General features: G+C 50.9%; 3 protein-coding genes across 3 annotated transcripts; 1 reads left to right on the top strand and 2 right to left on the bottom strand.

The window, feature by feature from the left end:
- Positions 1 to 1,629: 1,629 nt before the first annotated feature.
- Positions 1,630 to 4,027, bottom strand: APOA4 (apolipoprotein A4; the record flags this gene model as incomplete). Its single annotated transcript, XM_080719848.1, has 3 exons — positions 1,630 to 2,629; positions 3,569 to 3,695; positions 3,979 to 4,027. 3 exons carry the CDS (start codon positions 4,025 to 4,027, stop codon positions 1,630 to 1,632), a joined length of 1,176 nt encoding a protein of 391 aa, XP_080575974.1.
- Positions 4,028 to 11,559: 7,532 nt separating this feature from the next.
- On the top strand, positions 11,560 to 13,162 carry APOC3 (apolipoprotein C3; the record flags this gene model as incomplete). The annotated part of the gene is made up of 3 exons (XM_080719836.1): positions 11,560 to 11,614; positions 11,756 to 11,879; positions 13,033 to 13,162. 3 exons carry the CDS (start codon positions 11,560 to 11,562, stop codon positions 13,160 to 13,162), a joined length of 309 nt encoding a protein of 102 aa, XP_080575962.1.
- Positions 13,163 to 15,715: 2,553 nt separating this feature from the next.
- Positions 15,716 to 17,160, bottom strand: APOA1 (apolipoprotein A1; the record flags this gene model as incomplete). The annotated part of the gene is made up of 3 exons (XM_080719828.1): positions 15,716 to 16,289; positions 16,782 to 16,938; positions 17,118 to 17,160. The coding sequence occupies 3 exons, from the start codon at positions 17,158 to 17,160 to the stop codon at positions 15,716 to 15,718; spliced, it is 774 nt and encodes a 257-aa protein (XP_080575954.1).
- Between the last annotated feature and the right edge of the window lie 7,362 nt (positions 17,161 to 24,522).

Raw genomic sequence — 24,522 nt, 5'->3', positions numbered from 1 at the left:
CCCAGCTTTGCCCAATTCCCAAGCATCGGTTCCTACTAATAGGCAGGTGCTCAGGCTGACGCCAAGGCCAGTCTGTGTGGGCACCAGCCCGAGAGCACCTTGAGAGGAAGAGGCACAAGGACAGCCCCTCGGTGGCCTGCCCCCAGGAGAGCCCTGAAGGGCCTGCCCCCACTCAGGGGAGGAGAGGGGTGACAGGCTGGACTGAGACCTGGGGTATAGCCAAGATGCTGAGTCCTTAGCGACAAAAGCTTAGACTATCTCTTCTTTGACTTCCTTGTTGGAGAAGCCTGGGTTTTTGAAGATGGCGGGTGAGCCTGTTCCAGAGGCCACAGTTGCCCATAGCTGGCTGTGCTGATGAGACCATGCAATCCCCATGAGCTCCCTGCCCTTTATTCCAATGGCTGCAACCTCTGTCCCAGACGGGCAGGCCACTTGGCAGGAGGCTTCTGGGAAGAATATCCCAGAATCCCACAGGCTCTGGCACCTGCTCCTCCCCTACTCTTTGGGTTCACCCACATCCCCAGGCCTCATCCTCAACACTGGAGACGATGAATCACTTTTATAATGGGGTTGGGTTAGGCTGAGTTAAACTAAACTTTACATAAATACATTAAAGCATGGGTGAATACATGTAAGGTGGGCTGTCTCTCCTACTGTACAGTGAGCTCTCCAAGGCCAGGGATCATGTTCTGCTCACCTCCATGGGTCCCCGTTATAGTTTGGATCTGGAATGTCCCCTGGAGGTTCACGTGTTGAAGGCAATGCAGAGACGTCTAGAGGTGGGGCCCTTGGGAAGTGATTGGACTGTGGAGCTCTGACCTCATCGGTGGTCAGTCCATTGACGGCTCACTTGGAGGTGGGGAAGTTAGAGGAAGTAGGCCACTGGGTGTATTCCATAGAAGGGCACATCTTCTCTCTAGCCCTATCCTAGCTGCCATGAGCTGCAGCTTCTCTTCTGCCATGATGTTCTTTCTCTGCAAGTCCAAAGCAATGATGCCAGCCCACCATGGACTGAATGCCCCGAAACCGTGATCCATAATACATTTTTCCTCCTCTAAGTTGTTCTTGTCAGGCATTTTGGTCCCAGTAATAAAAATTGATTAACACAGTCCCTCTCAGTGTGAAACCCAGAGTCAGGCACACGGCTCCACAAAAACTGCTCATTGCTTAGTTACTTAGTTCCCAGAACAATGACTGGCACATCAGGAGCATTCAGTAGCTCTTTGTTGGCTAAATGACTATATGTTGCATGTTTTTGTCTTCAGATAATGTATGATATTTTCCTACCTTCCCTTTTCTCACACCATCCTCTCCAAATCGCCCTCATCTTGCCTGTAGTCTCATCACTTGGGGCCCACTGAAGTCCCCTAGATTGCCCTGTCAGGACACTGCTAAGCTTTGCTGAGCAGTGGTCTCCTCCCCACCTCAGACGAGCCACCGGAAATTGCACTGGAAGGACTATATGGGGTTAGATTCTCAGCAACTTTATTGAGTAGTGAGAGGAGGCATCACCTCCCACTGGACAGGTGTCTTCACACTCATACAAGAAGTATTTGGGGACAGACTGACAAACAGCTGGCAGGGCAGGGCAGGTGTCTGTGGAAGGGTGTGGAGGGCACCAGGGGCAGCTTAGCTCTCCACTGGGGTGGCCTGTGCCTGTACCTGCTCCTGCCCCTGAGCCGACACTGGGAGGGTGAGGGACAAGGGCTTGTTCTGGCTCTCCTTCTCCTTCAGGGTGCTGAAGAAGGAGCTGACCTTGTCCCTCAAGTCCTTCTCCAAGAAAATCAAGTGGCCTTCCACGTCCCCCGCATAGGGACCCAGCTTCTGCCTCAACTGCTCCATCTGTTGCACCATAGCTTTGTTGAAGATTTCCCCATAGGGCTCCACATTGCGCCGGAACTCCTCCACCTGCTGGTCCAGTTGGCTGCTCAGCTCTGCCAGCGACTTCTGCAGCTCTTCGGTGTTGCCCCTCAGCTTGCTGCGCACATCCTCGGCCATGGGGGTCAGCTTCTGCCGCAGCTCCTCGGCATTGGCAGAGATCTTGGCCTGGAGCTTCTCGGCGTTCTTCTTCATCTGGAAGGCCAGTCCCTCGAGCTGGTGGTTGAGCTTCTCCTGGACGTCCTGCGCGTACGGCGCCAGGCTGCGGTGCAGCTCCTCCATATTATGGTCGATTGTGGCCTTGAGCTCATCTGCATAGGGTGTGAGGTGCCCCTTGATCTTCTCCACGTTCTTGTCAATACCGGTCTTGAACTCATCAGCGTAGGGCGTCAGAGAGGCCTGCAGGTTGTCCACATTATCACGCAGCACGCTCTCCATGCGCTGCACGTAGGAGGTCAGCTGGCGCCGCATTTGATCAGCCTGCTCATTCACCTGGGTGTGCAGCTTCTCTGTGAAGGGCCCCAAGATCTGCTGCAGATCATGCGAGTTGTCCCTGATCTTCTGACTCACCTCACTGGCAAAGGGCACCAGTTTGGCCTGCAAGTCAGCCAGCTCCTTTTGGAACTTCTCCTTCAGTATCTCTGAGTCTTTGGTCAGACGTTTGAGAAGCTCCATGGAAAAGGGTTCCAGCTGCTTCTGCAGGTCACCTGCATAGGTGTTCATGTCCCCAAGTTTGTCCTGGAAGAGGGTGCTGGCAGGGAAAAGGGCACAGGAGGGTAACCGTTATACATGGCATTAAACAGCAGGCCCTTGCCCGGCCACATCTGTAATCCTAGCTGCTGGAAGGCTGAGGCAAGAGGACTATAAGTTCAAGGACAGGGAGACCCTGTCTCAAAGTAAAATTTAAAAAGGGGCTAGAATGTAGCTAAGTGGTAGAGCCCTTGCCTAGCATGTGCAAGGCCCTGGGTTCAATCCCCAATACCACATCAATAAAAATAAATAAATAACAGGATGTAGTCCACTTGTATAAAGCTCACACACACCTACTTAACACAGGTGAGTGTTCAGGGATACCGTATCTGCCCCCTCGGGTGGTCACGGTTTGAGGGGAGAGCTGTAATGAAGTGTTACTACATTGCATTTGTGCTTCTGGATTGCCCACTGAGTTTGAGTGACATCACCTACCCATCACATGACCTCAGCTGTTTGCTTCCTGCCTCCCCCCTCCTGCCTGGTCTGTGCAGTGTGAGGTTGGATTGAGGTGCTGTGACATAGGATCGCATCATGTAATATAGAGTTATCTCAACCTTTGCTCACATCTTCTAGCAGCACAAGTGCAAAGTTTCTTTTGTTTCTAGAGACTCTCCAAGTGCCCCCAACTGCCTCCCCCTGATTTCACAGGAGCCTGTGCTTCGGGAATATATTAAAAGCCAGCTCAATGACATTTCCCTCCTTCCCTTTCTTCCCTGAGCTTTGATATAGCTATTCGTCAAACACTCAAGTGTTAAGTTAGTAGGAAGACATCTTTGGGGTTATTTGGCCCAACTACCCTGTTTACACCTGTGGATCCTTAGGTTTCCAGAGTGCTGGTTTCCCCAGTGAGTTAGTGGCATGGCATGAGTATCTGCCTCTAAACTCAGCTTTTGCCTGGCCCTTAAGAAGCCCCACCCTGCCGGCTGCACCCCCTTACTTGAGCTGCTGGCTGATTTCTGACTTCTGGAGATGTTCCACAGCCTCCTTGGCATTGTTGCTCAGCTGGTTGAAGTATTCCCACATCACAGTGGCCACCTGGTCAGCATTGACCTCAGCCTGGGCACCTGGGCAGCAAAGAGAAAGCTATTCATGAAGACTCACCTTTGTCCCTGGCTCTTCTGCACCAGCTCTGAGCCTGGATGATGGTGGGGGGGGGCAACCCATTTTCTTCTTGGTAGCAAAAAGGCAGCAGGCCTGCCTGTTGCTCTTGTGAGCTGGTTGGCAGCTGGGCAGCTCCCGTGTCCAACTAGGGACCAACAGGCACTCTGAAGTATCCTCTGGCCTCTCCCCTCTGCCCCACTCATGGCAGCAGCCTGACAGCCCCATCCAAAGACAGCTTCTACTTACTGGTGATGGCCACCAGGGCCAGGCTCAGCACCACAGCCTTCAGGAACATCCTGGGCTCCTCACTGGGCTGCACTGGATCCTTCAGAGGCCCTCAGGCTGCTCAGCTGCGCTGCTGTGGGAACTGACTGGAGCTCAGAGCCGGCCAGACATTTAAAGCCCCTCCAGGTTTCCTCCCCTCCTCCCCTTCACAGTGTGACTCCACGCTGGAAGGTGACACATTCCCAGGAGGCCTCTTGGACTTTAGTGACCCTAAGACTATGTGGAAGCTGACAGCAGATAGGGGCTTAGGTGGCAGAGGGAAGAGGCCATTCTGGGCTGGGCCCCACCCAGTACAGAAAGGTGAGAGGAGGGCCAGGAGCTGGGGGAGAAACACAGCCAGGGGGCTGTGAGCCTGGACTGCTGCCCCAGAGGCTCTGCTGGCAGCTCTTGGTCTGTGCCAGGCTGAGGGTACAAAGTCCATGTATTCTCTGTCTGCTCAAGTGAAGACAGACCCCCACCCCAGCTGCCACCGATCTTGACTCTATCTCAGGACCAGACTCTGGCCTGGGTCCAGGCAGTGCTGCAGAGGGGGGGGGGCAGTGAGCTAAGACATGGGTCTATCATCCCAGGCCTCCCAGGAGGAAGTGCTGTGATGGCCTTTGGTGAGGCAGCTGGGATGGGCAGAATCCTGTATTGAAAGAATCAACTGTAAGTGAAGTGTACTTTATGTCTCACCACTGCAAGCTGAGCCACGTTGCTTCACTTATTCCCAGCCTTGGGCCTCAGCTTCTCCTTTGAACAATGGGGTTGTTGACATGTTAAATAAATGGTGTTTGTGAAGCAGGTGGTACAGTGCTTGGCACAGAGTAAGCACTAAGAACTAGTTTTATTAATAATTATATTATTTTCTGATTTGGACCAAAGTGGGGAGTGCAGTAGAGGGCTTACCATAATCTCTAGAGAGAGTGGCGGCATGAGACCCAATCCTCTGAAGTCATTGGGTGGGATAGAAGCAGGATGGCAGAGTGAGGCCAGCGGGAGCTGCTGCCCACTCCACCCCCCAGCTACACGCAGCTTGTACAAAATTGCATGGAGAAGCTGAGGCTCAAAGGAGCCCTCTCACCAGGGGATGGAAGGTGCTGGTGTTACCAGGAGGTCTAAGAAGACTTCTTCCAGAATCTCCAAATAAGGTCACACATGGGATCACAGAAAGACACCTCCTGAGAAGACAACACTCCATGGTCAGCTTGGGGCCCTGCTTTAGTGATCATGCCCCTCGCCCCATGACTATATGAAAACACCTACCATATTGCACTGTTGGCTGCTATCCACAAGTACGATGCTGGAGACAAAAGTGGGCTCCAGTCATTTATAAAAGGAGAGGAATCAGAGTAGACTACATTGTGCTAAGTCTGATTTACCATGTCTTCATTTTTTATATACTAGAAGTGGCTGTCTCATAGAGTTGAAGGTAGCTCAAAGCCTTCTGCTGCCTGCCCTCTTTCTGCTGTGTCTCCACTACCCTGCATTGTTCCACATATTACCACAATTGCCTTCCATATCCAGGGGCTCAGTTGTCATTGAGTTCAGACTCTGGAGTTGGATTCCCTGGATTTGTATATGGGCTTCACTACATGCTATCTGTATTATCTTGGGCAAGTGTCATTACTTCCTTGAACCTCAGTTGCTTCCAGACACATATAGTACCCACCTCTTTGGCTGTGAGGATTCTGTGAAATAACCTGTGTAATGTCCACTATAGTACTGGGCACAGAATAGGTGCTCATTAAATAAATGTTAGCCAGCTGGGTGTGGTGGCAAATGCTAGAAATTGCAGTACTTGAGTTGTAGAGACAGAAGGATCACAGGTTTTAGGCCAGCCTTGGCAACTTAGTGAGACCGTGTTTCAAAATAAAAAGGGACAGGGTGTAGCTTGGAGGTAGAATGCCCCTGGAACACACACACACACACACACTCTCTCTCTCTCTCTCTCTCTCTCTCTCTCTCTCTCTCTCTCACACACACACACACACACACACACACATGTTAGCCAGGTTTTACTCTTAAAAGGCTTCCTATAACACTGACCCAATGGTTTCAGTCTAGCCTGGGGTGGGTGCCCAGGCTGGTTCTCGGTGCTCCTGTTCCTCACCACCACCACCAGAGCTGAGGAAGGAGTGAGTCACAAAGGACTCACTCAGCTACAGTTTGGCCTCCTAGACTCAGTTTGAGTATAGGTACCACCAGTGTGAGACAGGTCCAGAGGTGCTTCTGTTTCACCTGCTGCCCGGGTACATCCCTACTGAGGGTGCCTGTGCAGCTTTAGCAAGTCCAAGAACACCTGCCAGGATGTGGAAAGATTTACGGATATACACAAATAACTGAGCTGTCCATGATCACAAAGCTTGGGCCTGGAGCTGAGGGATTGGCACCCTCAGCTTATTGGGCACCCGACCCCCCAGCAAGTCATGAGGTGACATTGGGAAGGCACCCTGAATACTTCCCAAAGTTGGTGGTCATGTTTGTCTCCACCTGCAGATGGTTTGTGTTAATGGAGACAGGTGAGAGCCTCGTGCCAAGCTACTGATGGAAAAGGAGACTCTGCCTTCAGCTGGGCCTGGGCCTGCGGGGTCCACACTACCTTGGGCAGCTCTGTCTCTCAGCCTCCATTTTCTTTACTGCATTCATACTGACTTCAGGACTGGGGAGGTGATGAGGCTGTCAGCTGGCATTGCCTACGCCATCTCCCATTACACACATGAGACCAGGACAGGGCCCAGTCCCTAGGTCAGAGTTGGGAGTGGATGCCCAGGCCTAGCCAGGAACCAGCCAAGTCACATGGACACATGTCCACATGTCTGCTTCATGCCAGCCCTCCTTCCAGGGCAGATATTCTAAGGGGGGATATCTCCTATTAAGCAAGGCAGAGGACCTGGGAACAGGAAGAGCTAAAAAGGACATTTGTAGCTGGGCATGGTGACACACACTTGTAATCCCAGCATTCAGGAGGCAGAGATTGGAAGATCAGGGTTCTAGGACAGCCTCAGCTACTATAGTGAGGCCCTTTGCAACTCAGTGAGACCTGTTTCAAACATAAAAAGAAGACTAAAAAATAGGGCTAGAGGTATAGCTCAGAGGTAGAATGTCCCTGGGTTTCATCCCCAATACCGAAAAAAAAAGGGGGGATATCTTTAGAAAGAAGAGATATAGGGAAGGTTAATAAAATATACGGGTAACAATGACCAGGCAAGGACTATGGAAATCAAAACCAAACTTCCACCCCTTCTGTGGGCCACATTCTGAGGACAGCCTGTGTAAACAAGGGTGGGGGTGGAGGCTGACAAGTGGCACCAGGAGACTAGAGCCCACCACCTCACAAGATAGCAATTCAAATTAAGGATTGAAACTAGGCAAAGGACACTGGGTCCCCAAGACCCAATTCTGACCAATCACAAAATAGCAGGTGGGGGACCAGCAGAAGGATTAAAAGCCCACCTCCCAAGAACTTCAATGGCTATTCCCTTTCAAGAGCCCCTGCCCTGTTTAGGAGCTATTCTTTCTTGGCTTACAAATAAACTTTCATATTTTTATACCTTTCATTCGCCCTTGGATTTCATATGTTGAAATCCACTGGACAAGGGCCAATAAGAGGAAAAAGTACATTGCTATGATCATAGGAATGATCCTGGATAAAAGGCAAGGATAAAAGGCAAGAAGAACTTCCAGCATGGAGAGGCAAAGTGAAGGGCTCTGGCTACTGGGCTGAATTGGGGCTGCCTAGCTCCAATGGTCTAGTAGCAAGGGCATGGAGCCCAGGTCACCTATATTCAACTTCCTCTGGACATAGCAGAAGCAGTAAGAGCTGGCCCGACTCCAGAGGCCCCCTCCTTTTTCCACCTGTCACTGACTGCTCCCTGGACCTGGGCCTGTGGGCCAAGAGCAATTTCCTCTTTCCAAGGGAGATGTAAGGGGCAACTTAGGCCAGCCACCTAGAGGCTCCCACTGAGACACAGGCTGGACCGCTGGGAGAGGCACAGGCACTTTGGAAGAGATCAGGTTCTAGGCCTCATGTTATGCTGTGCCCCGGCTGCATGGGACACCTGGGTCCAGCTCAATACCACCTGGCCAGACCTCTTTGCTTGAGTCTTCTGACCTCCTTGGGTTTAGAAGCCCCATTGTACAGGCAAGAGTAGACAGGCTCCTCTAAACCCTCCACTCCGGTGAAAAGAAATGTAGTCAACTCATTCCAGCATGCTCAGGGCTGAGGACCTTGAGCTAGCCACATCCCAGACTGGAATTTGATCCTCACTGTGCCCTTTGACTCTGTGGTAAAGAACAGGCTTGGGACAGAAGAGGAAAAGTGGGCACAGATGCTCCTCTTCTTCCCCAATGCCCAAATCCATTAGTGACCTCTTAATTACCTTTCTTACCTCCCCACTATACCAGTATTGGGAATGGCCTAGGAAGATTTGAGAAAGCTCTGATTATTATATTTCAAAAATTGGTGAAAGGACTTGGTTTCTGTCAAAAAAAAGCAGGCAACTATTACAATGTAAATTAACCTAGTTAAAGGTAATTAGCAAGTCTATAGGAGAGGGGAACTAGGACTTCCTCATCCTCATTCTAAAGACAGGTTGACATAATAATTGGATAATCTAGCTAGGATGGGAGGAGGGGGTCGACCTTCGACCATGACCTTCTCGAAAAGAGCCACCTAGGTGGGAAAGTACACCTTGGCGGGAAAGTAAGGGGAGGTACCTTACAGGGACGTTTACTAGGTCAGAATTATGTGAACAAGATGGAGGTCATGTGTATATAAAGTCTGTTCCGTGTTTTGTATCTCAGTGAATTCATTCGAACCACCCCCCTCATGCCACTCCTGAATGGCATGGGGCTGTAACTGCCTTCTGTATTTCTATCTTTTTAATAAACTTCTTTAAATCTTCAGCAAGAGTCTGGGCTAATGGGAATTTATCCTTAGCTCAGGACAAGAACCTGCGCGCTCTTTTTATCTTTTTTATCTTTTTGTGGTATTTGGGGGAATTATTCCCAGGGTTCTAACAAAGATCCCTGGGGAAGGTTCCCACAAATGGTAACCCTTATCCCCAAACCCGTAACACCCAGCCCATCACCAAATATGCCCTCAGAAACTGAGCTGAACCAGGTTTCCTCTGAGTTGTGAGTGACCCCTAAGTCTCAGGGATTCACCCTCCAGGCTGTCTGGAACCAGCCTTGAGTGTTTGAAGACCTGGCTTCTGATTCCCTGCCCTACCACCGCTAGGCTATGTGCATGTAGGTATGTCTCTACCCCTTTAAGCCTTAGGTTTCTTACCTATAAAATGGAGTTAACAAGGTGTAATTCACAGAATTCTGACTACTTGCATTTTAGCAGAAAATGAAATTTTAAGCTGGGCATGGTGGTGCACACTTGTAATCCCCGCACTTGGGAGGTTGAGACAGGAGGATCGCGGAGGTTTGAAGCCAGCCTCAGCTGGCTTAAGAGACCCCATTTCCAAATAAAATATAAAATAGGTCTGAGAGTGTAGCCCAGAGGTAGAAGGCCCCTGGGCTCCATCCCCAGTACCACCAAAAACTAAAAATAAAATAATATAAAATCTTAAAGGAATGAATCTCTAACAGGAATTTTAAGACTTAGCCACAGACAAAGAGCTCTAAGGGCAGGACCAAGCCCTTTTTTCCTAGGCCTCTGATTTCATTCTTTGTGGCTAGGTACTACCTGTGGAGAAGGTGGCCGCCTGCCACAAGCCCTATTTCTACAGGGCTCCTCCTGCCTTCGGACTAGACTCTTTGGAGAAGGTCACAGTGTTTGGAGGGAGGGAGATTTGTGGAGCCCCCTCCGCTGGTCAGCTGATTTGTGCATGCAACATTCCATTAGCTTTTCTCCACAACTCTGGAAAATCAGGATTCTATTCCCCGTTTACAGAGTAGAAAATTGAGGCTCTCACATGTTAGCTTCCTGCCCGTGAGTCACATGAGACATTTCCAAAGATCATTGAAACCTAGGCTTTTTGGCTCCAAAGTCCTAACATCCAGGAGACAATGTCACCTGACGCTGCTCTCCAGGCTGTGAGTTCATGCTCGAAGCTTCTCGGGGCAGCTGTCTCCCAGAGCTCCTCCCTCCCCACTCCTCCCTTTGTTGACTGTCCTCCCCCTTCTTGTTCTTTCCAGGTGCCCCATGGTCAGAGGGCTGCAGGAGGGTGGCTATTTTTGGAGCTGAGAAGCCTGAAATCCAGGAGAGAGATACAGTCTCAGCCACAGGGTTTGAGGCAGCCGCAGCCAGGAGCCTGGCTTCTGCCATAGGGGGTGTTATCAGTGGGTCCAAAGGGCAAGGTGACGAGCACCAGATGAGAGCAGGAGGAGGCCTTGGGCTCAGAGTGGCCTCTGCCCTTCTCCCACCAAACCCTGCCCCCTGTCCACCATGGAGGCAGCAGTGGGTGGAAGCCCCACGGCGGAGGCGCTGGGGCGGGCACTGTGTGAACGCAGTGGTGCCGCCCACCCCAGCTCTGCCCACTGCTCTTCACTGTCTCCTCTTCAGACAGTCCCAGCCCAGCCCATGAGTGGCTCCGAAGTCCAAAGAAGCCCATCACTGACTCCAGGCCGTTGTCAGGACTTGGTGCAGGCAGGGGAGGGTCTGAAAACTCACAAATGCTGGGCCGAGATGACTCTGAGGGCCCTGGTTTGTCCCCTGAGCCCTCTCCCTTCTCATCATCCTCTCCCTGGGGAGCCAGTCTAGGGAAGGGAACAGGGTCTGCCCGGGCTCTGTCCCGTGGCTCAGCTGTCTGGCTGTGGCGTGGCAGGAGGGCAATGTGGACAGAATCTCCAAGGGATTTCCCAACTCTCCTGGCACCTGGCCTCAGCTGGCCTCCCTGCCTCAGGTCTTGGTCTCGACTGTCAGCAGGTGACCTTTGCCCGGCTCACTGGGCCCTCAGTGCCCGCTGGCCTGTCCTGACAATATAAAACAGGTCAGAATCTTCCCGTCTGCTTGCCCAGTTCATCCCTAGAAGCAGCTACTCCAGGTAATGTCCCTGGGGAGGGGGAGAGGACGGGAGGGGATGGAGGCTCCTTGGAGAAGAGTCTCAGGGCTCCATGAGTGTTTCCCACCCACGACCGTGCCCTTGGGGAGACAGAGGCCCAGGAAGGGAGGTCACTTGCCTCAAGCCACATACAGGGTATTGGCAGAGCTGGGTCTGGAACCCACTCACAGTCTGCATGCTTCTCCCTCACTCTGCACACTTAGGGCCAGAAGAAGCCTTTGACATCCCAGCCCTAGCCCACCCAGGAAAACTGGAGAGGGACAGAGGTCTACCCACAGTCACTCAGCACATGGTGCAGAGAAGAGGCCAGACCTCAGTTGTCCCTCTTCCCATTCTGGGGAGTTTCTACTGCATGCCACCTGCACCCCAGGGCCTGGGTCCCTTGAGTTCTCAGTCCAAGAGTTCATATCAGCAGGGGAGTGGGCCCCTTCTCTTGCTGACTGCTCAGCTTCTACCTCACCGGCCTCACTATTCCTTAGGGAGGGGCCCAGAAGGGGAGCTGTGGAGTGTCTCTCACAGGACACTTCCCTGCAGGAACAGAGGCGCCATGCAGCCCCGTGTCCTCCTCGTTGCAGCCCTCCTGGCGCTCCTGGCCTCTGCCCGTAAGCACATTGTGGGACTGATCTGGGGCACTGCGGGAGGTGGCTTGGGGACCCTGCACCCTAATGGGTGGTGGCCATGCAGGAACCAAGGGCTTGCTCTGGAGGCTGAGCTACCTCTGCTCAGCCATGCTCTCCCAGCAGGAGCTGAAGGGACTGAGGATGCCTCCCTCCTCGGCTACATGCAAGACTATATGCATCAGGCGACCAGGACCGCCCAGGACGCACTGACCAGTGTGCAGGAGTCTCAGATGGCCCAGCAGGCCAGGTACACCCACTGGCCCTCCCTTTCTGTTCTCCGTGCCAGCTCCCTCTGCCCCCACCTGCCCTTGCCCTGGCGAGAGTTCTGGCAATGAGTCTGTGGCTCTCCAGCCCACCCAGGCCTGTGCCCTCTGACCTCCTAGGTCCCTCATGGGGCCTTCACAAGGCCGCATTGGGAGAGAAGAAGTGGAGCCCCCCCCCCCATATAACCATAGGCAGGCCATTTTCCTTAACTAGTGTAGCCAGGTTCAGTCTGGGGTGTAGGAGGTGTGTTTCTGCTGCTTTGTTCCTAGCCCTGGGGCCAGTGTCTGCCCTGGAGGAGAAGTCTGTCCTTGTCCTCCCAGCTTGCCCCACTCAAGAGTCCTCTTTGCCTCACTGATTCCACTGGCCTCGGTGGCCATTTGTGTACCAGAAGTGTTCGCCAAAGTTCTCAGTCAGCAGGACATGGTGCTGCACACTTGTAATCCCAGCATTCAGGAGGCTGAGACCGGAGGAAGGAACGTAGTTTGCAGAAGGCCTCAGCTACCTAGTGAGGCCCTTTGCAACTCAATGAGACCCTGTTTCAAAAAATAAAAGACTAAAAAATAGGGCTGGGAGAGTAGCTTGGAGGTAGAATGCCCCTGGGTTCCATCCCCAGTACCACACACACACACAAAGTTCTCAGTCCTCAGATCTTGCTGGGCGGTGGGTATTATTTCCCCCCTCTGTAGATGAGAGAATCAGGGCTCAAAGAGGTTAGGTGACCTGGCCTAGATTACACACCTGGATTACACAGCCAATTAATCCACCAGTGATTTCTAAATGAGAGACCACTTCCCTTCACCCCACCCACTCAGAGCCACCAGGTGTTACAGCTCCTGGGGACACTGTTTCTATAAAATACAATCACAGCCCTCACTTGACACATCTCCCAACCCAATGCTTTGTAGCCCCACCCTGGAAAAACATGAGCTTAGGCTTGTGCTGGGATCCCGTTGCCACCTTGGCATTCTGCTTGGTGTGGCAGCTATAGGTAATGTCCGCCTGAAGTCTCACGGGTGTTACTGGGTGGATAGGAGTTGGTGGACAGGAAAGTGTGGGGAGATGAGTGTGTGGGGTGCTGTGGCCTTCAGATCAGCTCTCATGCCCACTGTGTCTCTTCTTACTGATTTAAACCCTAGAGGCTGGGTGAATGGAGGCATCACCTCCCTGAAAGACTACTGGAAATCATTCAAGGGCAAGTTCTCCGGATTCTGGGAATCCACTCCTGAGTTGGAATTCACACCAACTCCGGCCTCCGAAGTCCCCTGAGACTGGAGCTCCGAGTCCACTTGTCCATCCATCCTGTAGTTCCCTGGGTCCTGCCAGCTTCCAGGGCTGTCCTTGAAGGTTGTTTGAAAGGGACAGCATTCTCAGTGTCCTCCTACCCCACCCCAGACCTGGCCCACCTCCAGGCATGCTGCCTCCCAATAAAGCTGGACAAGAAGCTACCATGAGTGGGTTGTCCCCCGCGTGCCACGTATGTTAGGGCATAGAAATGAGATGAGCTGGGCCTGTTCTGCGGGTGGCCTGGGAGCCAATCCCCCCACCCCCTCGGGTCTTTATCTGTAAGGTAGGGTTATCTACTTGCTATTTTGCCTGCCTTGACAGGTTTGTGTGGAAGATGGAACAGGAGACTCGATTTGATGATACTGTGATAAAGTGCCATGTGCTGTGTAACACAACTTGAGTGTGTGTTCTGTACCAGCCAATCAGTGTTATGTCATCATCAGAGTAGAGATTGTGTGTTCACCTCCCAAGGAGCCGGTCTGTACTCCCCAGGTCCCCTGGAACACACTCGAGGGGAAGAGGCAGGATGGGGTGGGTGGTGGGTAGAGGAAGATGTAACCAGGCTCTGGTCTTGGCTCCCCCACTGCAGAGCAGCCTCGGTTTCTTATCTGTTAAATGGGTACAATAATATTCTTTCACTGTGGGTTTGTTATAAAAAATGAAAAGACACACTGTATTAAAAAACATTTGGCAGGACATCTACATATCAAAGGGGCCTGGTAAATGGTTGTTATTGTTTTAGCTGAACTGACTGACTCCTAAGGACCAGGACTAGAATGGGGGCTCAGTGTTCTGGGAACCCAAAAGGGAAATAAGGTCACCCAACAGGGGCTGTTTCCTGTGTTCTCACCCCTCAACAGATATTCACATTGGGGTGCCAAAGAGAAGGCTCCAACTCTGTAGATGAAGAGGCTGAGATACAGAGAGTGAAGGTCCTTGCCTGGTGTCACAGAGCCAGCAAGTGGCAGGACCAGACCTTGAACTCAGGTCAGCTGCCCACATTCTGCTTAGTTGGTGCAGAAAAACTGCTTTTTTTTTTTTTTTTCTCTTCTGCTGGGTGATGGAGACTCCTATAGACATCTTGGTGGCACTGATGCAAACAGTACCCCCCGGAGACTGTTTTCTCTCTGGAAATCTACTTGGGCTTCTCTTCCTGCCCAACCAGAGCCAAGAATCTCAGTGCCTGTGTCTGGGAAATGTTCCCACCCAAATCTAGCTTTCTACCTATTATAACTCCAGATGATTAGAAACTAGAAAGTCCACCGTTTTATCCATTGGGCCATTCAGCTATGCTGGAGATGAAGAAGGGGCAGAATATCCAGAGGTTTGTACCACAGGGTAAAGGCCCTGCAGGGGGAGTCTAGGGAGAGACTCCAGGAATACACTGCCCAGATCTGTGAAGGTGAGTGTGTGCACATGGGAACACACAGACATAGACAGGAAGAAGGGCTGGCTGTGGGGAAGCATGTATGTGTGAGAATATACATGCATGTGTGTACACCTATCTTAACTTGAGTGCCTGGCCACACACTTTTATTCAAAAAAGAAATCATGTATGCCAATGGGAAGATGGCTATAATGTGAGCAACATCACCTGTCCTGCTCTTAGTCAGTGACTTCACATCTCCAAGCTGAAGCTTAGGGGTCCGTGGTGACATGGGTCTGCTGGCAATCTGCCCAGGCTTTGAGGAAAGATGCAGCAAGATGATGGAGATGGAACCATCTTGCAAATAAAAATGTGCTAATTATCTGCATGAGGTGGTGGTGGTTATGTTTCAGACTTTTCCAGAGCTGGCAGAAAGTGGGGGTAGCGGTGCCAGGAGCCACACAGGTAGAACAGCTGGCTTCCACAGCTGTGTCTGTCTCTGGATAGGGGGAAATAGTAGAAGGGGGTCCTGCCCTTGCCAAAAAGAGGTTTTTGAATAAATGAAGGAAGGGGCAAGATCCAAGTGGTTAACTTGGTACTGCCGCAATCCTTTATTTCCCAATGGCTCCTGAGGCTTGCCCCACCAGGCTGAGCCAGAGGTAATAAGAGGCTCCTATTTTCTGCCCAGGTGAAAGCCACCTCTTCCAAGCTCACATACAGAAACACCCCTGGGCCAGGGACTGGCTTTTCCCTGTGAAGCCCCCATTTCTCCACCCTCCACAGGCAGGGCTGCAGCACTTGTGATCTGAGCCTCTGGCAGGGCCCTTGGCACGCAGTCAGCAGCTACTTTGCCTGGACCTCTATTGCCTTTTTTCTATCTGAGCTCTGTTAGGACAGGGACTTGACTCACTCCTAGCCAACCAGGTGCCCAGCAGGTCCTGCAACATGCACAAATGCCCAGCAGAAGCCCAGGCTGGGTTAGGGGTTGCTGAGCTCTGGTTGGAAGTCTCTGTCCCAGAGCCAGAATCCCCTGGATGTCCCCTCCAGAGCCCCACACCCCACCTCCGTTCCCTGGAAGAACAAGAAACCGTTTCCTACTTTGGAAACGTTTATTCTAAGAAACTGAATGCTGAAGGGGGGGGATGGGGAAGGGGGCAGTGGTGGGCATCTCACGGGGTGCTTAGCTTCTGGGAGGCCTTGTCGATGGCGCTAAGGAAGCCTTCCTTGACGCTCTCCAGCACGGGCACCAGGCCCTGGCGGAAGTCCTCCAGGGCAGGCTTGGCCTGCTCGCTGAGTGTGCTCAGATGCTCACGGGCCTTGGCTTGGTAGCTAGCAAAGTCGGTGTTCTCTTTGAGTGATTGCAGGCGCTCCGCCAGCTTCTGGCGCATACTTTCACTGTACGGCTCCAGCCTAGTGCGCAGCGTGTCCACGTGGGTGCGCGCGTTGTCACGCAGCTCTTCTCCAAGGGGGCCCAGCATCTCCTGCATCTCCTGCAGCTTGGCTCTCAGGGGTTCCACCTTCTCGCGATAGCTCTGAACGTCAGTCTGCCACTTCTCCTGGAATTCGTTCAGGTAGGGCTGCACCTTCTCCTTCACGCCTGCCAGATCCTTGTTCAGCTCCTCCCTCAGGGACACGGTCTCCTTTTCCAGTTTTTCCCAGAACTCCTGGGTCACTGGGCCAAGTTGTTCCCTCAGCTTACTGATGGTGGTGCTCAAGGTGTCCCAGTTGTCCAGGAGCTTCAGGCTGGAATAGGAGAGAAAGGGGATGAGGGATGGCTTCCTGAGAACTCTGGATTGCCCTGGATCTGCAGGCCCAGTGCCCCAACTACACTGGGTTGGGCCCTGGCCATCGACTGACCCTACATGTGCAAAAGCTGCGGTCCTAGTTTTCCTGTGCATCCCCAGCATCATCTCCTCCCACCCCATGTCCCACTGTAGAGGTGGCTTAGGCACAGAGAGGAACTAGTAGGAGACAGCAGGGCTGGAGCTGGTGGGAGTGCTGAAGAACCAGTGTCTTCTACAGGAAACACTAGGAGTTTTGGAGGGGAAGTGGCTGGCTGTGCCTGCAGCGGAATGCATTTCTGTGGTTTCTGGTCAGGCAACACTGGGCCAAACCCTCTTATGCACCAGCTGCTCAAGTAGCTTTGGCCATTCTGGCTATAGCCTCTTCTTACAGGCCTCTCTGTCCCAGGAGAAGTGCCCCCCCACCCGTGCAATCCCCAGGCCCCATCCTTACTTTAGCTGTTGTCCCAAGCTGGAGGTTTCTATCTGGGCCACATAGTCTTTGCCGGTGTCTTTGATTTTGTCCACATACATGGTGGCAAATTCCTTTACTTGATCCCACGGGGACTGGGGGGCTTCATCTTGCTGCCAGAAATGCCGAGCCTGGCTCCCTGAGGATGGAAGGGACCCGCGTCAGGCCAGCTCTGGGCTGTAATCTGAGCCAAAATGCCAGGTGTGGAGAGGGGAATGGGCAAAGCAGAAATTCTGCTCTCTGTGTTGAGGATGGTGGGTCACAGGGCTTCAGGAAAAAGCACCCCTGTGGTTGCCTCCCTCTGCCAGGAGCACCTACCCGTCAGGAAGAGCACGGCCAAGGTCAGCACCACAGCTTTCATTCTGAAGGCTTGGGGGACCTGAAAGAGAAGAGAGGCCTGGTTGAAGGGACCTGTAGGATGCAGGGGTCCTGTGCTTCCCTCCCCAGTCCAGCCAGGGGAGGAGGAGAAGCATGGAGTGGGAAAAGGTCCCAGGTACTTGGAGCCTGCTTGGGCAGAGCTGGTCCTCAATGCCTAGAACTGGGGAGCCAAAGCCGCCTGGGGCAGGGAGCAGCACTTACCTCCTAGTAGCTCTGCAGCAGACTCTGAGTATCCACCTCTGCTCTGGCCTATTTATGCTTCCAGCCAGGGGCTGGGCTGGAAGGCTGATAAGCCCCGGCAGCTCACTGGTCCTGACGATGTGGAACTTAGAGTTCAAGGATCAGCTCTGTCCCCGGAGCCAGGCAAATAGAGTGGGCAAACAGGAAGCTGCGGGGGCTGCAAGGCAGGGATCAAGGGTTCAGGCAGGGGCAGGATGAGAGTGGCCGCAGGCTCGCGGGTCTCTGGGGTCAGGACAGCTGCACCTCTCCCCTTCCTCACCCTGTGGGAGTGTGTGTGCATGCCATTGTCCCCCTGTGCCCACAGCAGGAAGAGGAGAGAAGGTACCTGGGGCCTCTTCACTCAGGTGATTCCCTCTCCTAATACCCTCTGGCATTCCATGGAGAGTGATTTACAGGCCTCCCTGCCCCTACCCGATCCCTGCCACTCCTCCCACCAACACTGGTCTCTCCTCGGGTCCCCAGGGTCCTGCACACTCTCGCTATCTTCCACAGGCTAAAACCTAAATGCAAAGGAATCTGGGTGACATCAGGGAGTTGCTGGGAAAGATTGCAGAGCAGCTCAGGGCTCCAGACAGAGATTTCAGAAGCCTTGGGCATTTTAAAATAAAGGCTAGAGACCAATATGGAGTTGTTTTGTCATGTAACAATATTACCTCCACCTTTCCTCCAAAGACAGTCTCCCCTTCTATGATGCCCTTCACTTCAAAGTAGACTTTTTAATACCCCCCAAAAAAGTGTTGCAGAATTCAAGTGAAGGATTTTCAGTCACTTACATTATACTTTAACAGTGTGTTTACATTAGATCACACACCAATGAGGATGGATATCAGCTCAGGAGTCATGTGGACCCTGGGACTGGAAGGTAGTGGGGACTTGATTTTTTAATTTTGTTTCATTTTGCCTCCATATTGTTGGAGAGGATTGTGAGTCAGTTATATCATCTCTCTGAGCTTCAGTTTTCTGTCTCCAAAATGGGCTTAAGAAAGATTGAGTAATGCTGGGCATGGTGGTGTCCCCCTGTAATGCCAGTACTTGGGAGGCTGAGACAGGAGAATCACAGGTTCAAGGCCAGCCTCAGCAATTTAGCAAGGCTCTCAGCAACTTAGCAATACCTGATTTCCAGTAGTTTCCAAATAAACAAGAGAGCCAGGTGTGGTGGTGCACACTTGTAATTCTAGCATTTGGGAGGCTGAGACAGGAGGATAGCGGTTCATGGACAGCCTCAGCTAATACTTTGTGAGGCCCTTTGCAACTCAGTGAGACCCTGTTTCAAAATAAAGAATAAAAAATAGGGATAGGGTTGAAGTTTGTAGGTAGAATGCCCCTAGGTTCCATCCCCAGTACCGCAAAAATAAAATAAATAAAAGTTAGAAAATAGAAAATAGGGCTGGGGGTGTAGCTTAGAGGTAGAATTTCCCTGAGTTTAGTCCCTCAGCACCACACACACACACACACACACACACACACACACACAAAAGAATGGTATTGGTGGCCCCCGAGAAAGGATGTATCTGGAAAATGCCACGTGTTAGTTGCTGTTTGTTGCACCATCTTGCAAAGTTTCTCCTGGAAAGCCTGTGCCCTCCCACACAGGACATGGTCATGGAGCGCGTGAATGCCCAAGCTGAAAGGAACTTTGAAACCCTACTCCAACCTCTCCCCACCCTGCTACCTTTCAGATGAGGAACTAAGGAGAGTGGAAGGAATGTGCTCAACATCTCTTATTTCTCAGAGTCAGAGGCAGGACTGGATCTAGCTCCCAGGTCTCTGGACTTGGGACCCAGTGCAGAAATGTACCCTGCCCCACCTCCTCAGGAAGCTCCCTCGCTCCCTCGAAACCAGCCCAGTGTCTCGGTTAGATGGAGGAGTGGCTCGGCTCCAGGCCTCTCCCACTCTAGCCATCACAAGCCTTTTGTCTCCAAAGAGGCTCTGGAACTAGAAATCTTAAGATTGAACCCTGGCTCTGCCACTCACTAGCCATGTGACCCTGGGCAAGTTACATAACCTTCCCATACCTCAGTTCTTATCTGCTAAGTGAAGATAATGATAGAACATGCCATCTCTTGCCCCTCCCTGCAAGGGTCACAGTGTGGTAGGCAGAATATTGGCCCTGCAAGGATGGGCATGGAAGTCCCTGGAACCCGTGACTATTACTTTACATGGAAAAGGGTTTTTGCAAATGTGATTAAAGACTACCTACAGGGGGACTAGCCTGGATTATCTGGGTGAGTCTATGTTTTCACAAAAGTGCTTCAGTACCCAAGAGGAAAGCAGCAGAGTCAGAGACAAATGGGAGGGTGGAAGCAGACAGAGGTCAGAGAAAAGAGAGCGAGTGCTGGAAGGAGGTGAGGGACCAAGGAATGTGGGCAGCCATTCCCTAGAAGCTAGAAGAGGCGAAGGAGCCAATTTCCTCATAAGGCCTCTAGAAGTAGCGCAGCATCGCTGACACCACAGTTTTAGCTTAGTGTGATCATTTTGTACTTTTGACCTCCAGACTTGTAAAATAATAATTGTGTGTGTGTGTGTGTGTGTGTGTGTGTGTGTACTGGGGATAGAACCCAGGGGCATTCTACCTCCAAGCTATACCCCCCAGCTTTTTTTTTTTTCTTCTTCTTCTTTATTTTGAAACAGGTCTCTCACTGAGTTGCAAAGGGCCTAAGTAGTAGCTGAGGCTGTCCACAAACTGCAGTCCTCCTGTCTCAGCCTCCCAAATGCTGGGATTACAAGCGTGCACCACCACGCCTGACATTTTATGTTGTTTTAAGCATGAGATTTGAAAACGTGCAAAACTAGAAAGATAACTAGCATTTAATAAACAGTTACTATTCTGTGTCCCAGAATCATATTTCCTGGATTCAAACCTCTTATTACAAACACACTTTTGTTGCCACACCATACATAGCCCAAGACTCAGCTTCTGGGGAAAAGGAAGAAATCCCATACTTCTCTCTCTGGTTTTGTTTGCAGGTGTGAGATGTTGGACATGTCTAGCTTATCTAGGACAGAACCAGACACAGATGTAGGTGGCATGCCATTGACCATCCCAGCTGACTGGTCTGAAGAGGGAGGGAGGATGACCCCCTGTGGAAGATTATTGGCTCTCAGTCCAGTTCCTTTCATTTGGGGGGTGGTTCCTCTTCAGCCAGCACATGGGGATCTGAGATTACCAGTTGTACTCCAAGCTTTTTGCCAGTATTTTACCCTTCTCTTTGACTTATTACGGAAATGACTGTGGTAGTTAAACCTAATATCGAATAATTGCCCAGTTCTTCAGTGGCCAAAGAACTTTCAGGTAATTTATGTCCCCAAAGGCAAGATGTTCCTCTGGTGATTTCGACTGTCAGAAAATCACAGCTCAGAGCGTAGAGTTGCCCTCTGTTCTTTAGCTGTTGGGACTGAGAGCTGGCAGGGCTGGGCATGAGGAGGCCATTCTTTGATGCCATCTGGAGCCCTGCCATTCTCTTTTCTCTTCTGGGATATTCTTGGCTGGGAGATTCCAAGGCACTGGGTGAGAGAAGCCGGATGACATCATCAAGCACTAAATTTCCTTTTCAGTATGTATTTATTCTTAACCGGGCGTGGTGGTGCACACTTGTAATCCCAGTAGTTGGAGGCTGAGACCCGAGGATTGCGGTTCATGGACAGCCTCAGCTACTTAGTGAGGCCCTTTGCAACTCAACGAGACCCAGTTTCAAAATAAAGAATAAAAAATAGGGCAGGGGGTGTAACTTGGAGGTAGAATGCCCCTCCCTGTGTTCCATCCCCTATACTGCAAAAATAAATAAAAATATATTTATTCTCTCTCTAGTGTCTACTCCATTTCATTACAAGACATTAGATTAGACCAGTCCATATACCTCTTTACTATTTTTGAAAAGACGGTCTTTCTGGACAGAGGCCTATGGAAAAACTAACAACAAACTAGGCTCATCACAGATTCAGACCTAGGGTCCAGTCACTGTTAAGAGAGGTAGAATCCCAGGGATTGGACTGTTTTGTGGTTGCAGGGCCCATCACTGTAGGCCTTTATTCCCACCACCCTCTCCCCTGCTCCTGGCAGTCTCTAGAGCCACCATCCCTGAATTAGGTCTCCAAGGTCTGGCCCTGGATCCCTGCCTACCATGTGTGGGAGGGTTGGCAGGTGCTGGAATGGATTTCACTCAGAATGACTGGCAACCCATTTCACAATTTATGTTCTCACATACTGATCAGTCTGTCCCTTGGTAGGCCTGGCACATAACGGATAGTCGCCAAATATTTGCTCAATAAATCGCACTGGCACACTAAAAGAAAGTTCACCAGACTGGCAAAGGGTCATAGGAAGGAGCAGGCTTTGGGAGGAAACTCAAGACACTTGAACATCCAGCCTGTACCAGACCCTTCTTTGAATGTTCACTTGAGAACAATTTTGGGGGCCAGGAAGAGGGAGCTGGAGTTGGGAGGTTCTGACTGAGTAGGGTAGAGGAACTACCCCCAGCATTTCCTACTTGAATATTTTGTTGCAGTTCTTGTGACAAAACCCCCACATTGGACTCTAGGGCGGGGCACTATAATGGACTCTGTGTAATCCTCCTTCAACACTGCTCAGGAGACAAGCTGAGATAGAGCTCATCTTTGACCTATCTTTGCAGGTATAGTGGAATGGGGCCTGGCACAGAGTCAGCAGGAGGATCATGTAAGGATCTGCCATTTTCTAGAGCAGAGGTCTCCAGGTGTAGATCCAGGACAGTGCCCTGTTTTGTCAGGAAGCCCACTTACTCACAGCCTAGAGGCTGACTTCAGGCGTGTGGGGAGGATGGCACCTGTGGCCAATGGTTTTAGTTGTTGGGTGGCATCCAGGACTATCACTGTTTGGCTCCAGAGACTTGCCTTGCTCTGCACAGGAGTATGTAGATCCTTTCTGAAGAGGCCCCTTTTGTTCTCAATAGTCCCACAGCAACTTCCTGTTCCTTCACAGACTTACACGGTTTCCGTAAGTTACCTCCTTTCATTCTCCTGTCTCTCTGTGGATTGGGTAAGCTTGCTTCATAGAAGACCTACAACCCATTCCTAACCATGCCTGGACCTTGCTGGAAATTCTACCCCACCCTTTGGATCCTGGTGTGAAAAATGAGAAAAGTACAGGAAAAGTCCCTTTGTTGTCCTGCCACTTTGGCTAACACGTCACCAGGCTGACTGGGGTTACCCTATAAAGGTTCTAGCTGGTGCCAAGTCTTTGAGATTATCCTCTGTCTTTCACAAGAACCCTTTTCAAGGAATCTGTTTTCCATCCAGCTCAGCACTGGCAAATGCTCTCTTCTGAGGGGGTGGAGTCCAGGCTGGGTGCCTGGGGACACTGTATAAAGCTGAGTTAGGTTTCTGGAGAATGTTAGGTTCATAAGGCAAGGTACATAGACAACTTCTGGAAGCCCCACCCTAAGCTCGCTAGACTTCTCCAGCTTGCAGAGTCCACCCACCTGGATGCTTTTCCCAACTCGACTCTGAACCACAAGGCAAATAACATATCAACATTAGAACATAATCTGATTTTTATTATCACAACCTCCTACTGTCCAACCAAGTTACTGAGCTGTAAATGCCCCACACAAATAAGGACAAAAGGTCTTAGCAACTTGAGTGTGGAGATTTTTTTTTTAAATCTGTTTTTAGTTCAACAGAAATGAGAAACAAAAAATACTTCTGACATTTTCAAAGAACAAAAACAGAAAAGTATTCATATACATTCAACATATACTGCGCATATTGATTACTACAATACAAAGCAATGATGTCTTTAAAAGTGTAGTTTGCAAGATGGCACGGTTAATAGGCTCACTGGCTTTCATCTGGGTGGTTGCTGGAGGGTGGCAATCTGCTCTTCCATAAATCCAGTACCATGTAAACAGATCGGGCTGAGCATGTGGTAGCAGTAGGGTGAGTTAGGGACTTCAGAGTTGGAACAAGCCCAGAGAAGTCAACAATTGCTTTTAGGGCATTTTTGGTAGGTAAGTCTCCTGGTGAGTAGCTGGTAACCTCCACCAAGCAGAGGGGGGACGACTGGGGGCCAAATCCCCAGAAAGGCTCTTGCACTGCAGAAATCCACTTGAGGGATGGTGGGCGCAGGAGCCAAGCTGCCACTCTCAGTGGAGAAGGACCAGCTGCATGAGGACCCTGCCGGGAACATCAGGATGGCCACACTGGGCATCCATTTTCTTCTGTGCAAATTCAGGGTGAGAGGCCAGGAGGGGGACAGGGACCTTTTATTCTCCTTTCTCAGGAAAAAGGCTTTCGAGTCAGAATATCCTATGTCTCTCTCAGGTTTTAAAGATGAGAAGGAGATAACCCAGATCCTCTCTTAGCTCCCAGCCAGCAGAGAAGACTTTGGTTTCTAACAGTGAAGAGAAATCAAGGTAATGACATAAACAATAGCTATTGCATATGCGCTGTTTCCACTGGGGAAAGGATACCACTGCATCTGTCACTGGCACAAGAAAAAGATGTTCACAACTACAATGTCTAAAGAAAATGCTTTGAACAAAAGGTGCAAATCACAATTCAAATAGAACAGAATCTGGTTAAACATTTCTCTTTTAAACAAAAATTCCTTTTGTCTTTATTTATTAATAACAATAACAATAATATCAACATTTACCAAAAACAATTCCTACATGATCAAGAATTAAAATATAGGGGCTGAGGTGCCCAGGGAGGAGGAGATTGAGTGTGAGGTGGGATTCCAGACAGCCTCCTATTCTTGCCTGTGACAAAGAGGCTGAAAGGGAAAGGCGTACACACACACACACACACACACACACACACACACACACACACACAGAAAAATGATCCTTTTCATAGCAATATAAAAGGAGAATGGAAGGTGACACAAAAAGCATAGCACACCACTGTTAGGTGTTCAATCCATGGGCAAAACCTGCAGGATGGTAAAGGCAACCAACTCTGCAGGTGAACGGAGGGGATCAAACTATATACACCTACAGAGGCTCACACTGAGACCTTGTAGCTGGCAACCGTCAGTGCGGGTACACCCAGTCTCTGTGCTGGGCCAGATGTGCATCCAGTGGATCCCAGCAGTGAGACCTCTCCAGGTGCCAGGCCTCTCCCTCTC

Source organism: Muscardinus avellanarius (genome assembly GCF_963383645.1).
Source record: "Muscardinus avellanarius genome assembly, chromosome: 1".
NCBI lineage: Eukaryota > Metazoa > Chordata > Mammalia > Rodentia > Gliridae > Muscardinus > Muscardinus avellanarius.
Note: the sequence above shows the minus strand (reverse complement) of the source record. Positions and strands in the feature narration are given on the sequence as shown.